At 49.5% G+C, this 16,320-nt stretch overlaps 1 protein-coding gene across 7 annotated transcripts in view; it reads right to left on the reverse strand.

Moving 5' to 3' along the window:
• Nucleotides 1–16,320, reverse strand: part of CLIP1 (CAP-Gly domain containing linker protein 1) — a gene marked incomplete at both ends in the record, with an annotated part of 75,685 nt that overhangs the window by 19,415 nt on the left and 39,950 nt on the right. For all 7 annotated transcript variants that reach the window (XM_080717485.1, XM_080717484.1, XM_080717481.1 and 4 more), the window contains 3 exons: nt 4,461–4,581; nt 11,640–11,746; nt 15,309–15,425. In XM_080717485.1, coding sequence (XP_080573611.1) covers nt 4,461–4,581; nt 11,640–11,746; nt 15,309–15,425 — 345 coding nt within the window. The remainder of the gene's footprint in view (nt 1–4,460; nt 4,582–11,639; nt 11,747–15,308; nt 15,426–16,320) is intronic.

The raw sequence follows: 16,320 nt of genomic DNA on the forward strand, positions 1-16,320 counted from the left end.
GCAAGCGCCTTTTGCCAATAACCCCAGCAAGACCGTGAGACCGTGGTGGGGACGAGCTGAGCAAAGTAAACTCTGGAGGCTGTCAGAACAAAGGTCAGTAGAGTCCAGAGTGGGGGGGGGTGAGTGAGCAAGAACACACGCGCTGCTAGGGACCCGGGGGCATTCTACCTCGGAGCCACACTCCCAGCTCCTTTTTACTTTCTGGTACTAGGAATTGCACCCAGAGGCATTCAACCTCTGAGGTACATCCCCAGACTGAATTTTTCTTATTTGGAAAGAGGGTCTCACTAAGTTGCTGAGAGCCTCACTAAATTGATGAGGCTGTCCTCAAACGTGATCCTCCTGTCTCAGCCTTCCAAATACTAGGATTATAAGTGTGTTCCACCATGACTGGCTCTATTTTTTTTATTTTTATATTTGCAGTACTGGGGATTGAATCCAGGGACATTCTATTTCTGAGGTACACTCACAGCCCTACTTTTAATTCTTTATTTTTGAAACAGGGTCTAAGTTGCAGAGGGCTGTCTTTGAACCTGCGATCCTCTTTTTTTTCAGCCCTCCAAGTACTGGGATTACAAGCATGCACCACCACGCTCAGCTGATTTTATTTTTAATTTGAAACTGAGTCTTGCTAGGTTAACGAGAGTCTCACTACTTGTTGAGGCTGTCCTCGAATGAGCGATCCTCCTGTCTTAGCCTCCCAAGTGCCAGGATTACATGCCACTCTTGGCTGTATTTCTTTTTAAAATATTAACAATAATACTTATGAAGCAAAAAGAAGTAAGTTGGTCTTAGAGGAGAGCAGAGCAAACGGGCTGCAGAGGTAGACAGACACAACTTCAACCTCGGCTCCTCCGCTTCCTGCGCATCCTTGGCAAGCAGCTCACCTCTGAGCCTCTGCTTCCTCATCTGCACAATAATCTCCCCGTCTCCAGGGAAGGTTGACAGCTCCGTGCGAACAATGGGAAGGCGGAGAGGGCTCCGGCGTTCGGAGGATCCCAGCGCTGCTGAGTAAAGCGCCGGGCAGCGCCGGGCTGCTGCGGGGAAGCCCGTGCCCACTGTGCCTGCTCTGCTGCAGGGTGAAACACTCTGTACTATACAGAATGCAACTGAGGTTCTTTAAAAACAGCATAGAAATGTAGTGTTTCAGCCACACACTGCAGCCCCTCCCCTCCCCTCCCCTCGTCTTCCTCCTCCTCTCCCTCCCTCCCCTCCAGGAAAGAGAACCCAGGACTCCTCACAGTAAACAAGCCCTTGCAAGCCCTTGACTACAGAGCCTCACAGCCAGCCCTTGGAGACAGGGTCTTGCTAAGTTGCCCGGGCTGGTCTTGAACTTGCAATCCCCCGCCTCAGCCTCCCAAGTACCTGAGATTACAGGCATGCATATATATATATATATATATATATATATATATATATATATTTTTTTTTTTTTTTGGTAGTACTGGGGTTCCTGGAAGCCCTTCTACCTCCGGGCTACACTCCCAGACCTATTTTATACTTTTTATTTGGAAACAGGGTCTCTTAAGCCAGCGGCTGGCTTTGACCCTGCGCGATCCTGTCTCCGCCTCCCAAGCGCGGGGACTACAAGCGCGCACCACCACGCCCGGCTGCCGCTGGGATATATCTCTAACAGCGGACCAACAGTTTGACATAACTATAGAAAGTACCTAAGTGAAAAGTCCTAACTTTACAGATATAACCAGCACTCTAGGTTGGTGGAGATGAATGAAACGGTAGAGTAATGGAAGCTGGGCACGGTGCTGCACACCCGTGAGCCCAGACACTTGGGAGGCTGAGGGGGGATCCAGGTTTGAGGCCTGGACAGCTGTCTGGAAATAAAAAGGGCTGGGGGTGCTTCTCAGTAGTAGAGTGCTTGTCTAGCATGAGTGAGGTCCTGGGCCACACACACACACACACACACACACACACACACACACACACACACTGCTTGAATTAATCTGTCTTGTGTAAACTAAGGTGGCTTCTAGGTTATCTGAAATGGGAGAGTCCCTCTGTTTTTTGAAATCTGTACATCAAGGGAAGAATGACCTGCAATCTTTTCAGTAATCAACATCACTTTTGATGTGTGTGTGTGAGACACAGGGATTAAACCCAGAGGCATTTTTACCTCTGAGCTATGCCGCAGTCCTTTTTTTTTTGTGGGACTGAGGATGGAACCCAAGGGCATTCTACCTCTGAGCCCCAGCCCTACTTTTTTATTCTTTTTTTTTTTTTAAGTGGTCCTTGGGATGGAACCGAGAGGCTTTCTACCTTCAGGCTACACTCCCAAACCTATTTTATATTTTATTTGGAAACAGGCTCTCACTAAGTTGCTGAGAGCCTCACTCAGTAGCTGAGGCTGGCTTTGAATCTGCACGATCCTCTTGTCTCAGCCTCCCACGCCCTGCTTATTCTTTATTTTGAAACTGAGTCTCACTGAGTTGCAAAGGGCCTCACTAAGTAGCTGAGGCTGTCTTCGAACCACGATCCTCCTGTCTCAGCCTCCCAAATGCTGAGTTATAAGCATGCACCACCACGCCCAGCCCCACAGTTCTATTTTATTTTTATTTTGAAACAGGGTCTCACTAGGTTGATGAGAGTGTCACTACTTGCTGAGGCTGACCTCAAACCTGTGATGCTCCTGTCTCTGCCTCCCAAGTACTGGGATGACAGGTGTGCGCCACCATGCCCAGTTCCTGGGTGTTATTTTCTAATACCCCGTGAAATGGCTGACTTCCAAATCGTTAATCATGACCCCTTTTAAGTAGGAAGCTGACTGACATCCCTCCTGGGCATAAAACAGAGTTGCTGGGGTTCAGAGGAGTGCGGGCAGCCTCTGCCCTGGGGGCCATGCCTTCTCCTGAGCTCGTCCCAGTTCTGAGTCATGGAGACAGGAAACGTAACAGCCAGTTACAAAGAGGGTGATCTTTGTTCCTCCCACTTATGGAGTCTCTGGAGAGATGTTCCATGAAAATGAGAAAGACAGGAAGAGATTCAGAAGCTGGGTACAATGCTTTTCTCCTGAGTCCTAATGGACAGACACACGGACGTCAGAGATGCCAAATGTTTTAGCAGCTCTAGCTCATGCAGGAGAAAGACCCTCTGCTGGTCAAGGGGCCTGTTTCCCGGGGCCTCCAACTCCTCATGTGCTGATCAAGGAGCCGGCAGTGCCCCTGCTCAGGCCGGTGCATTCCCCTCCAGACCCACATCAGGCGGTGACGCCATCTCCTGACAGTCCTCGCCCAGTGGGGCTGAGCAAACCGCTATCTTCTTTGCGCTTCCCTTTCCTCCTTTACAAACAGGGATGACAAGAGGGGCGTCACACAGAACTGCCGCCGGGTGAGGCGAGCCGCTGGCTGCCTTCTACAGGTGCCTGGCTCGTGGCACGAGCTGGTCGGTAGCCACCATCGCGAGTGCACCCTCACCATCTCGGAGCCGAGAGTCGAGGAAACGGTGGGAGGCTACGATCAAGAACTTAACGTCTGAATCAACTCTCCAAAAAGTGCTCCCGCCACAGACTGCACCACGCCAGCGCGTCAATAGTGACCCCAAACTCCGCCATCCCACTGGGAATTGGTGTCTGTAAGGTATAATTGGGGGGAACTGTTTTCCAGCAAGAACGAATGGACTGCACGGCAAAGGTCTCTTAAGAGTGTCATTCTGAGCCAGTGCTCCGGTGTCAGAGCTGATTAACAATTCAGCATTTGACCTAACTTTATTTTATTTTTGTGGTACTGGAGATTGAACTCAGGGGTATTTTATCTTCAAGCTATACCCCTGGCCTTATTTTTTTTTATTCTTTATTTTGAAACAAATAGGGTCTTATTAAGTTGTGGAGAGCCTCACTAAGTAGCCGAGGCTGGCCACAAACCTGTGCAATCTTCCCGCCTCAGCCTCCCCAGCGCTGGGATTCCAAGCGCGCACCACCACGCCTGGCTTCATTCAACTTTTAGAGGGGAAAGTGAAGCAGGGTACACCACCTTTACAACTGGTCCTGTCCCCACGTTTAGTCACCCGAGTCAGCGACCTGTGTAAGTTAAGCGGAGAGACCAGCGTGCTGTGGCCCATCCGGTCACACCCGTACGTGCTCCTGTACTTGATGCCCAGGGACACGGGCACGCACAGCTCCATCAGGAAATCCCTACACACGCCCCAAGTTTAGAGAAAAGCAGAGCGGACTGAGAGTCAACAGTCGTCCCTCACACCAAACCCTATTCCTAGAGTCTGTTTCCTTAAACCAATGTTATAAGAAAATTCTGCCCTTTCCACTGAACTGCAGTCTCTAAAATCACCCAGTAAGGACCTTTCTTCCTCCTTCCTTGCAAGCAGTGTGTCTTTGCGTTATTCCTAATTTGTTTTTTTTTTAAGTGAACCTTTCAAGTCACACCTGCCCTGAATTCTACAGCAGAGCACCTGCAGGAGCCCCGTACCCCGGCAGCCCGGCGCAGGCCACTGACCTTGCGATGGCTCGTGACTTCGTCCCGGCTTCTCCCCAGCTCCTCGGCGAGTTTGACGTTCTCTTCTTGCAAGGCCGAGAGCTGCTGGGACTTCTGAGCTGCCGCCTGCTTTAGGGTTTCTCTGCAAGGACAGCGAGTGTGGGGTTACCATAGAAACAAGACAGGCAAGGAAGCTGTGGGAGACACCAGGCTCACAGCACCCAGGAAACAGGTCCGGGTCGCGCGCCGGCGGCTCGGGGCTGCTTTGGGAGGGGCCGAGGCCGGCGGTCCACGACGTTACAGTTCTAAAAAAACCTCATCAACACTGTGCCCCCCACACTCCATAGAAAACGGTATTTTGTGATAAAACAAAGGACAAACGAGATGGTCAGCACAGCCCTCGTGGCTGTGGGCATATTTCCGGTAGCTAATTATAGTAAGACCCACTATGTTAATGAAGTGATTTGATTGCTGCCGGGGGCTCTCTTCTAGCGGCCCACATCTACAGTCTCTTTCTCTGGCGGACACAAACGTCTAGCGTTTACCAGCATCTGTCAGACCCCAGTGCTGATGTGACTCTGAATGTATTTTTAGTATAGTAGTACACCTAACAGATGAAATGTCCAGAGGAGAGGGTCTTCTAATTATACGGCAGATGTTTTGTTTTAGTGGTAGCCTTTCTACAATGTTAACTTCTCATTAAATAAAAATATAACACAGCCTGCTAACCCGTACCACGCACACGCACATACAGAATATGAACCAATAAGAACATTAAACATCTTCCCATTACTAGAATTCACCCCAAAGAGACATTCTATGCCATTGCCCTTTACAACACGTGGAGGTTCAAAATGTGTTACCTGATCCCTGGATTCTAGATTGTGCCCTAGAAGGCTGCGATACAAGTGTGAATTTTAAGCGGGTCCGTGCTGGTTACACCCCACTCAGCAAGCTGTCGGACGCGGCTGAGTTCTGAATCCTGTCACCGGGCAGAAATCCATCTGCTGATGCATCAACACAGCCATTTTCAACTTCAATTGTCTAATTGGTAGCAATGCCTGACATCTTCCGTTCTCACGGTGAGTGAGTGAGTGAGTGTGTGTGTGTGTGTGTGTGTGTGTGTGTGTGTGTGTGTGAACTTGGGGGCATTCCACCTCCGGGCTACACCCCCAGCCCTATTTTATTTTTATTTTGAAACAGGGCCTCACTGAGTTGCTGAGGGCCTCCTTAAGTTGCCGAGATTGGCCTTGAACCTGCGAGCCTCCTGTCTAAGCCTCATGAAGGTTTGAGGGGTACAAATCTAGCCCCAAATTATCTTATCACACTAAATTAGGCTTTTTACAGAGATGTTTATTTAGCAAGTGAAGAAAAAGTGAGATGAAGTTTGAGCCCCTGGCGATTAGGGGAGGAGGCCTGATGTGACTGTGGACCTATTCATCTAGTAATCTCTCCGCTCATGCAGCACACATGCCCATGTGTGGGGCTCGTGTGTGCCAGGCAAGCCATTCTCCCGTCCAGCTCCATTCCCAGACTCTTTGTTTTATTTTGGGACAGGGTCTGGCTAAGGTACCCAGGTGGGCCTCAAACTTGTGGTCCTCCTGCCGCACCCTCCCGAGTCCTGGGTCACAGACATTTATCGTGGTGCCCAGAGCTTCTCAACTTTTTTTCTTTTTTTTTTTGGTACTAGGAATTAAACCTACAAATATTCTACTTCTGAACCAAGCCGCCAGCCTTCTTCAAATTTTGAAACAGGGTCTCACTAAGTTGCAGAGGGTTTAAGTTGGTGATTCTCTTGTCTAAGTCACAATTCTCTTGTCTCAGCCTCTCAAGTACTGGGATTACAGGTGTGCACCACGGTGCCCAGCTTCATCTTTTAAAATTTTTTAGCCGGGCGTGGTGGCGCACGCTTGTCATCCCAGCATTTGGGAGGCTGAGGCTGGAGGATCGCAGTTCGCAGACAGCCTCAGCTACTTAGTGAGGCTCTCTGCAACTCAGTGAGACCCTGTTTCAAAATAAAAAATTAAAAAAAATAGGGCAGGGGGTGCAGCTTGGAGGTGAATGCCCCTGTGTTCCATCCCCAGACCCGCAAAAAAAAAAAAAAAAAAAAATTAAACCCTTGGCATATATTAAGAGGTTTCAGTAAAGAAAATTAAAACAAGGGGCCAAATAAACAATCTAAAAATGAAGCTGGGCCAGGCGTGGTGGCACACGCTTGTAATCCCTGCGCTTGGGAGGCGGAGACAGGAGGATGGCGCAGGTTCGAAGCCAGCCGCGCTGGCTTAAGAGACTGTTTCCAAATAAAAAAGTATAAAAAAAAAATAGGTCTGGGAGTATAGCCGGGAGGTAGAAGGGTTTCCAGGAACCCCAGCACCACCAAAAAATATAAATAAAATAAAATAAATAAAAATAAAAATGAAGCCGGGTGTGATGGTACACACCGATAATCCCAGCGCTTGGGAGACTGTGACAAGAGGCTCACAGGTGTGAGGCCAGCCTGAGGAACCTGGCAAGACTGTAAAGCAACCTAGCAGGCTGTGTTTCAAAATAAATAATAGACTAGAGCTGGGCGCCAGGCGTGGTGGCACATGCTCGTAATCCCAGCAGAGGATCACAGGTTCGGGGCCAGCCTCAGCTACGTAGTGAGACCCTGTACGTGTAGCTTGGCCCTGGGTTTGATCCCTAGTACCACACACACACACACACAAAAAAAATTAGAGCTGGGAGTTTAGCTAAGCAGCAGAATCCCCCTGAGTTCAACTTTCAGTTGGAAAAAAAAAATCAAGGGCTTTCCTAAAAGCAGTGCAGTAAGAAGCCCAGAGCGAAAGGACAGTCAGTCACCCGTGCGGGGCCAGCGGCGAGGGCCCTGCCCTGCAGGAGAGGTTCCCGTGTGGCCCTGGTCTACCCTGGCACCCTTTTTCTCTGGGACCCGCAGTGCCAGGTGAGGAGAAACACCGTGATAGCTGCAGAGGAAATGAAGATCCCCGTGCGCAGGTCAAAATGCAGGAAACCCGAGCCAGGCATGGGGGTGCTTGCCTGCAATGCCAGTACGTAGGAGGCCGAGGCAGGAGGATCGCAGACTGAGGCCAGCCTCAACAGCTCAACACACCCTTCCTCAACTAAGTGAGTCCCTGTTTCAAAGTCAAAGATAAAAGAGGGCTGGAGGATCCCAGTGCCATTGAAAAGCAAAAGCAAACAAAGGCAGCAAGGAGGAAGCGTGGGCGCGGGGGCTCAGGACACAAGGCGACCGCTGTCCTGGACACCAGTGCGTGCCTGCGTCAGGCTCTGAGCCCCTCCCAGCTCCGTGCGCCGCAATCCAGCCTGCGGTGTGCAGTCACGGCAGGAAGACGGGGCTCCTCAGGCCTTAAGGGTGGAAGAGACACAGAGTATGGCAGCCCGGGGTCCGTCTGCACCGGGCCGCCTCCTCCTCACCATGGACACTTCCCCAGGGGACAGCGCAGAGGGAAAGGGCACAGCTGCTGGGACCGCAGCTTGGGCCAAAGCTGCCTTCCAATCCTGTGCCTCTGAAGCTACCGAGCAAGGTTTTAGCAGTCAGTGGAAGAGCTGGGCATGCTGGTACACGCCTGTAATCCCAGGACACAGGAGGCTAAGACAGGAACATTGCAGGTTTGAGGTCAGCCTCAGCAACTTAGTGAGACCCTATTTCCTTTTCTCCCTCTCTCTCTTTTTTTTTTTTTTTTTTTTTTTTGCGGTACTGGGGACTGACTAGGGATTGAATCCAAGGGCATTCTATTTCTGAGCTACACCCTTACTCCTATTTTTAACTCTATTATTTTGAAACAGGGTCTAAATTGCGGAGGGCCTCACTACATAGCTGAGGCTGGCCACAAACCTGATCCTATCTCAGCCTCCCAAGTACTGGGATGACAAGTGGGTGCCCCCACGCCTGGCTGAGACACTATTTCAAAATAAAATGAAATAAAATTAGCTGGGCAGCCGGGCGTGGTGGCGCCTGCTTGTAATCCCAGCATTCAGGAGGCTGAGACCGGAGGATCACGATTCGCGGACAGCCTCAGCTACTTAGTGAGGCCCTCCGCAACTCAGTGAGACCCGGTTTCAAAATAAAGAACAAAAAATAGGGTAGGGGATGTAGCTCAGAGGTCAAATGCCCCTGGATTCCATCCTCAGACCCGCAAAAATAAATAAATAAATAAATAAATAAATAAATAAATAAAATTAGCTGGGCACGGTGGCACACACCTGCAATCTCAATATTACAGCTCACAGAACACTCCTGAGTTCAATCCCTAATATTCAATAAATAAGAAAAAAAATTAGTCAATGAAATAATGAAAAGTGGCCACAAAAACAATCTTCCTTCCTCTGTCTGTCTGTCTGTCTCCCTGGTGTTGGGGTCAGCCCAGGGCCTCCTGCATGCTAGGCCAGTGCTCTACCACCGAGCAACCACCCAGCCCCATCCATCAGTCCTTAGGGGCGTGAAGGGAGCCCACAGTCCTGGGCGCAGTCCTGGGCGGGGGCCACACAGGTTTCAGTGAGGACTCTGGCCTCTGCAAGGCTGCACTGGAAGACGCGGCAACGCCCAGCCCAGCCCAGCGCTGCCTGCTAGCTCCACTCAGCCTGCCCTCCTTACCTAGCGCGGCCCAGAGCGCTGGGAGTGGGGCTACAGCAGTGGGGTGTTAGGGAGTCCTCGGCAGCTCACGGCCTCCCTCGCCAGCTGCCTGCGTGACACAGATGAGCCCGGTCAACTCAGTGCTCTGCGGCGCTTGAGGGTCGCTTAACTACCGTGTCGCGGGGCCACAGCAGCCTCCGCTAAACCTGCACCCCCGCTGGGATGCCGAGCGTCACACCGGAAGAGCTGAGCTTCTTTGGCCTGTCTCCAACTGTCCATTGGTGTTATTTGACACAAGTGAACACTCTGGCTTCTAATTCTGAAATCACATTATTATAATTTTTTGTGTGGCACTGGGGATTGAGCCCAGAGGCACTCCACCTCTGAGCAACACGGTCAGCCCTATTTTTTATTTATTTATTTTTTTTTTTGAAACAGGGTCTTGCTAGGTTGACGAGAGTCTCACTTCTTGCTGAGGCTGTCTCTGAACCTGCGATCCTCCTGCCTCAGCCTCCTGTATCCTGGGATGTGCATGGCTAAGAATCACAAATGTAAGTAAGTCTGTGTACACAGAATGGGTGAGAGCTGTTGAAACAATCTGGGAGGCACTGTGAGCCCTGCGGCTGCGGAGCAGCCGTGTAATGGCACAGCCCCGAGCCACCGGCAGCTCTGCCCTTGCCCACGCGTGGGCACTGGGGGAGCACAGATTGGTGTATCTTTTTTGCGGGTCTGGGATGAAACCCAGGGGCATTCACCTCTGAGCCACACCCCTGGCCTATTTTTTATTCTTTATTTGGAAACCGGGTCTCACTGAGTTGCAGAGGGCCTCACTAAGTAGCTGAGGCTGGCCGCAAACCGCGATCCTCCTGTCTCAGCCCCCCGAGTGCTGGGATGACGAGCGTGCCCACTGCACCCGGCTCTCATCTGGCCTTTTAAGCAGTGGCGACAGAGTGGGTTTCATCTGGTCTTCTACTTGGCACTGATGCCAGCCGAGGAGCCACCGACAGGCTGGAGCCCAAGCGGAGCCGCGAGGCCGTGGGTGTGGCCCAGCTTCATTTCTTTTTTGTGGTACTCAGGATTGAAAATGGGGGACATTCTACCTCTGAGGTACACTTCCAGCCCTACTTTAAAAAAATTTTTACTTATTTTCCCTTTTGTTTTGTTGTACTAGGGATGGAATCCAGGGACCTTCTACCTCTGGGCCATACTCTAGACTTATTTTTATTTTTTTCTTTGGGAACAGGAGCCTTACTAAGTTGAAGTTGCTGAGGCTGGTTTTGAATCTGCGATTCTCCTCTCTCTCCCTCCTAAGTACTGGGCTTACAGTTGCGCACCCCCATGCCCAGCTATAGCCGAAATAACTTCCTAACTTACTTAATAACTTCCTTCCTTTACTTATTTTGCAGAACTGGGGATTGAACCCAGGGGCATTCTACCTCTGAGCTACACCCCACAGCCGTGGTTTTTTTTTATTCTTTTATCTTTCTTTCTTTCTTTAGTTCTTTTTCTTTTTCTTTCTTTTTTTTTTTTTTTTTTTTTTTTGCGGGTCTGGGGATGGAACCCAGGGGCATTTGACCTCTGAGCTACACCTCCTGCCCTATTTTTTATTCTTTATTTTGAAACCGGGTCTCACTGAGTTGCAGAGGGCCTCACTAAGTAGCTGAGGTTGTCCACGAACCGTGATCCTCCGGTCTCAGCCTCCCAAATGCTGAGATTACAAGCGTGCGCCACCACGCCCGGCATAATTATTCTTTTATTTTTCAAATAGGATCTCACTAAGTTGTGGAGGGCCTAAGTAGCTGAGGCTGGCCATGAACCTGCGATCCTCCTGTCTCACCTCCTGAGTCCTGGGATTACAGTATGCACCACCATGCCTGGGATTTATTTATTTATTGTAGTACTGGGGATTGAACCCAGAGAAATTCCACCTCTGAGCTACACCCCCAGCCCAATCTTATTTTTTGTTTTGAAACCATCTTGCTATGTTGCTGAAGCTCATCTCAAACCTGCGATCCTCCTGTCTCAGCCTCCCAAGTACTGGAAGTACAGGTGTGAGATACCACGCTGGGCTGAAATGTGCTACTTTAAAGCTCTGATTCTATTTGTATTTTTGTAGTTTTACAAAGTCACACCTGCGTCCCAAACATAGTGGACTGGCCTACACACAGCCTCGCTGGGCCTCAGACTCGCTGGAGCTCTGCCTTAACGGTGGTCACTAAACTTGATACTTGATTCTGGGGGAAGCAACAGTGTTTGGGTAGAGAAAGGTGACCCCCCATGGCTTTATGCATTTTTCTATCTATATACATATATATGTATATATACATATGTATTGTGGTACTGGGGGTGGAACCCAGGGGCTTCCTACCTCCGGGCTACACTCCCAGCCCCATTTTATCCTTTATTTGGAAACAGGGTCTCGCTGAGTTGCCGAGAGCCTCACTCAGTAGCCGAGGCTGGCTCCGAACCTGCGATCCTCCCGTCTCAGCCCCCGAGCGCGGGGATGGCAGCGCCCACCACGCCCGGCTTCAATATTTTTTTAAAGAACTGTTTTCACTTTTGCAGTTGAAAGCGAGTTTCGTCATTTCTCCCAAGGGAGAAACACTTACATTTCTTTCCGGAATTCTTCCATTCTTTGATTCTCCACCGTCAGAAGCTCTTTGGACTTGTTCAGCTCCTCCACATTCTTCAGGTTGTTTTCTTTAAGTGTGTCCAACTTCAAGACCAAAAGGAAAAAAAACAAAACGGATGAAGCAATTTCACTTTCACATAAGTTCATTTTTATGGCTGGATAGCTAAGCTATTCTCAAAACACATGCATCTCATAAGAATAGATGAAATAGTCACTTGCAATAATAACAACAAACCTGGGTGAAGAAATTGCAAACCTCATGTTTAGTCCAACATTTCTTATACACCTGGCCAAAATATATATTAAATTGCTATATAAACTAAAACAGAAGTTTTCTTTCATCCTTCAATTTGTGTACAATTCTCAGTATCTTCTACTGAGCTTGCTATTGAAGGACGGTCGGCCGTTTTCTGCGTGTGTGGTACCGTGGAGTGAACCCAGGAGCATTCACCCTCTAAGCTACAATCTCAGTCCTTTTTATTTATTTCTTAAAATTTTAATTAATTTATTTATTCATTGTGGTCCTGGGAGTTCAACCCAGGGGCATTCTACCTCCAAGCTACACCTCTAGCCCTACTTTTTAATTGTTTTCTTTGGAAACAAGATGTGACTAAGTTGCGGAAGGTCTCACTAAGTAGCTGAGGCTGAGCGTGACCTGTGATCCTCCTGTCTCAGCCTCCTAAATACTAGGATTACAAGCATGTGCCACCAGGCTTGATTTTATTTTTAAACAGGGTCTCTCCAAGTTAGAGTATACTGGCCTCGAACCTGCAAACCTCCTGTCTCAGCCTCCCGTGCATTGGGATTAGGTACGAGCCACCATGCCCACCTCAGTATGACTCATCTTCAAAGTATGGTGATGGACTCCTGTAATTTCAGTTCTAGGGAGGCTGAGACAGGAGGATCACAGGTTCGAGGGCAGCCTCGGCAACTTAGCAAGACCCGGTTTCAGAGTTAAAAAATAAGCCCAGCGTGGTGGCACATGCCTGCAATCCCAGTTTGTGAGAGGCTAAAAGAGGAGGATCACAGATTCAAGGCCAGCCTCAGCAACCAAGCAACACGCTCGGCAACTTAGTGAGACCCTGTTTCCAAACAAAAAATAAAAAGGGCTGGGAATGCAGTTTGAAGGTAGAATTCCAGGACCACAAGAATAAACAAATTTTTTAAAAAATGGCAAGAAATAAATTGCAAAGCAGTGACATTGGTAAGAATTCTTTATAATATGAAACCCTTTTCTTTCCCATAGATTAGCAATGTTGGATAATTTCCCAACGTGAGTACCAAATTTACATAGTACTCAAACGAAAAAAGCATCTGTTTGAGTCAGAATACTTACTGACTGGGAAAAGGCCAGGCATGTGACTGGGACGGGTGGCAGGTGACCGGCCACGACTGTGGCGGGAGGCCGGGTCTGAGCGTGGGGCCCCAGTGGGCAAAGGAGGCTCGCGGAGGCGCCGGGACCACGTGCTCCCAGGGCCACGCTGGCAATTGTGTCCTCGACTCTCCCCCAGCCCCAAAGAGGAGTTAGCAGCTTCTGCTCTGTCACAGGCCACCAGCCCAGAATCCCAGGAAGAGCCTTGCTAGCTCTACTGGTCTTTTTCTTTTTCCTGTGGTTTGCTAGGGCCGAAAGCCAGGGCCTCCTGTGTGCTGTGCAAGCGCTCCAGCCCTGAGGGATGTTCCCAGGCCCACGTGTCGTTAGCTTCTATAGCAGCACCTCCCTTGGATTCAACGCCTTCTAATGGTCCACACTTACGGACCAAGAAAAAAAGTTTCACTGGGCACGGTGGTGCACGCTTGTAACCTCAGTACTTGGGAAGCCGAGACAGGAAGACTGCAGATTAGTGGATAGCTTTCAGCTACTTAGGCCCTCTGCAATTTTGTGAGACCCTGTTTCAAAAGAAGAATAAAAAATAGGGCTAGGAGTGTAGCTTGGAGGTAGAATGCCCCTGGTTTCCATCCCCAGTACTGCAAAAAATAAATAAACAAATAAATAAATAAATAAATCACAATGGGCCCAAGAAATGGCTGTGCAGTCTTATGTTCTGGCTACAGGCGGATCAAGAGTCCCCAGCAGCTGGGACTGCAGGTGTACGCCGTCCCACCTGGCTCGTCTGTGACTTCTCAGCGGTTCAGGTTTTTAGCCTCCATTGTCTTCCGTAACGATTGTCAGTCCCGTGAGTAAATGCCTCTCAACGTAAGGTTCTATCTATCCACCTCCCAACGCCCATGTCTTCGTAGATCCCGTCTTTAGCCTTGTATAATGAGGAGGCCGAGTCATTATGGCGGCTATCCCACCTGGCCAGCCCTTCTTCGGGTTTAATTCCTTAGTTTGCTACTTGTCAGTGGCTTTAAGAAGTATCTGAGCTGGGCGTGGTGGCGCATGCTTGTAATCCTAGTACTTGAGGCTGAAGCAGGAGGATGGCAGGTCTGAGGCCAGCCTCAGCAAGTAGTGTGACTCTCAAGAACCTAGGGAGACCATGTTTCAAAATAAAAATAAAATAGGGCTGGGGGTGTAGCTCGGAGGTAAAAGCCCCTGGGTACAAGCCCCAGCACCAAAAAAAAAAAAAAAAATCTGAGGTTGTATAGAAGCCCACACGCCCATTTCAGTGGGCCAGGACGTCAGGGAGCTAAGACAAACAGGGCTGGTGCGAGCTAGGAGGGTTGGAATAGGGGGAACAAAGAGGGGCCCAAGAAGGAGAAACGTTCCATGTGGATAACAAGCAAATTATTTAGATTCCACAATGTGTGTGTGTGTGTGTGTGTGTGTGTGTGTGTGTGTGGTACTGGGGATGGAACCCAGGAGCATTCAACCTCCGATCTACACCCCCAGCCCTATTTTTTATTCTTTATTCTGAAACAGGGTCTCACTGAGTTGCCGAGGGCCTCACTAAGTAGCTGAGGCTGTCTGCGAACCGCGATCCTCCGGTCTCAGCCTCCGAATGCTGGGATGAGGAGCCTGCGCCACCACGCCCGGCTCTGGATTGCACAGATCTGTCCCAGCTCCGGAAATGACTAAGCCAAGCTAACAGGAAAGGGAGCCCGTGCTGAACTAAGCTAAAACAAGGAGGGCTACCTAAAGCTCAGGCCTGTGACAGACTTTACTGGCTCCAGCTCGAAAGAGAGTTGAGAAAAAAAAGTGTGTAACATAAGGGGCATTAAAAACGAGGGACTGCCTGAGTACCCCTAGGGCTACCACCAAGAAGGCGTCTTTTCTTTGGGGACTCGGACGGAACCCAGGGCATTCTACCTCCGAGCTACACCCCCAGCCTGAATTTTTATTCTTTATTTTGAAGCAGGGTTTCACTAAGTTGCAGAGGGTCTCACTATGTAGCTGAGGCTGGCCTCAAACCTCTGATCCTCCTGTCTCAGCCTCCCAAGTACTGGGATTACAAGCGCGCACCAGCAGGCCTGGCGAGGACTGCCCCTCCATTTTTAAAGGCTGACCCTACTAAATGATTAATGAAGCAATACACTTTATTTAACCTTCTCATGGGCCTGGTGTACAGTCACCTCTACTAACACGGATCAAATCTATGTGAGGCCACACCTCAAAAAAAAAAAAAAAAAAAACCCCGAGTTAGTGCTTAAACACTCCGTGGAGGCGATACGCTGTTCTCTGTACAAAAAGCCATTTAAATCTGATTACTTCGTTCTGCAGTTTGGCATTTGTTTGCTTGGTGTCCTCCAAGGAGGCCAGCGTTTCGGTCTTTTCTTTGGTCATCCGTTCCATGACCTGCATGGCGTCTTCTGCGGTCTGCGCAGCCTGAACACAAGAAAACAGCGTCAGGAGGGGGTCGCCCACCCGGCACCCGGGCTGCGGGGCTCGCAGCGCGTTTGAGGGGAGGACGGAGAGCACAGGACACTGACCAAGACAACGCCAGAGCGCGCAGACCAAGACAAGAAAGAGCTTTGCCACAAAGAACAAGCCACAGAGCCGTCCTCGCCACGCCAGCAAGCCAACTGCTAGGCAGCTTCCCTATTCACAGGCCGACGCCGCTAAATCTACAGCTTCCAATCAAAGTCCCACGTTGGACGGCTCATCAGCCTGCTTGGTCTTTCTTCATCTCCTCCTTTTTTCCCCCCCGGTACTTGGGATTGAACCCAGGGGCGCTCTATCCTCAAGCTCCACCCCCAGCCCTGGTTTTCATCCTTTATTTGGAAGCAGGGTCTCACGTGGTTGCAGAAGGCCTCACTAAGTAGCTGAGGCTGGCCAGGAACCTGAGATCCTCCTGTCTCGGCCTCCCACGTACTGGGATTACAGGCGTGCACCACCACACCTGGCTTAAATTTCTCTTAATCACGTTTTTACTGCTGTAAGTAAAAAATACAATTCTTGGCTATTTCAAATCTGGGGCTTTTGAAAGCACTAGGTTTAGGCTTGGAATTCTCCACAAAAAATGCAAGTTATTTGGGCAGTTATAACATAGAACTCAAGTGTTCCATGAGGAGTCTGTGAAAGAAACTGTGTAATGAATTATGACTGTGAATAACAAAGTCCATACGCAGACCAATTCTTAGCTGCCTCACACCAAAAATGACCACACGCCAAAAACTCAGACACTTTCTAGGAACCTGCTTACATTCTAACTTAGTCTAATAAAGTTTATGGGAATTCTGCATTATCCTTAATTATCATCAGTCACAGAGATTTCGGTAGA

This window comes from Muscardinus avellanarius (genome assembly GCF_963383645.1).
Source record: "Muscardinus avellanarius genome assembly, chromosome: 21".
Classification (NCBI taxonomy): domain Eukaryota; kingdom Metazoa; phylum Chordata; class Mammalia; order Rodentia; family Gliridae; genus Muscardinus; species Muscardinus avellanarius.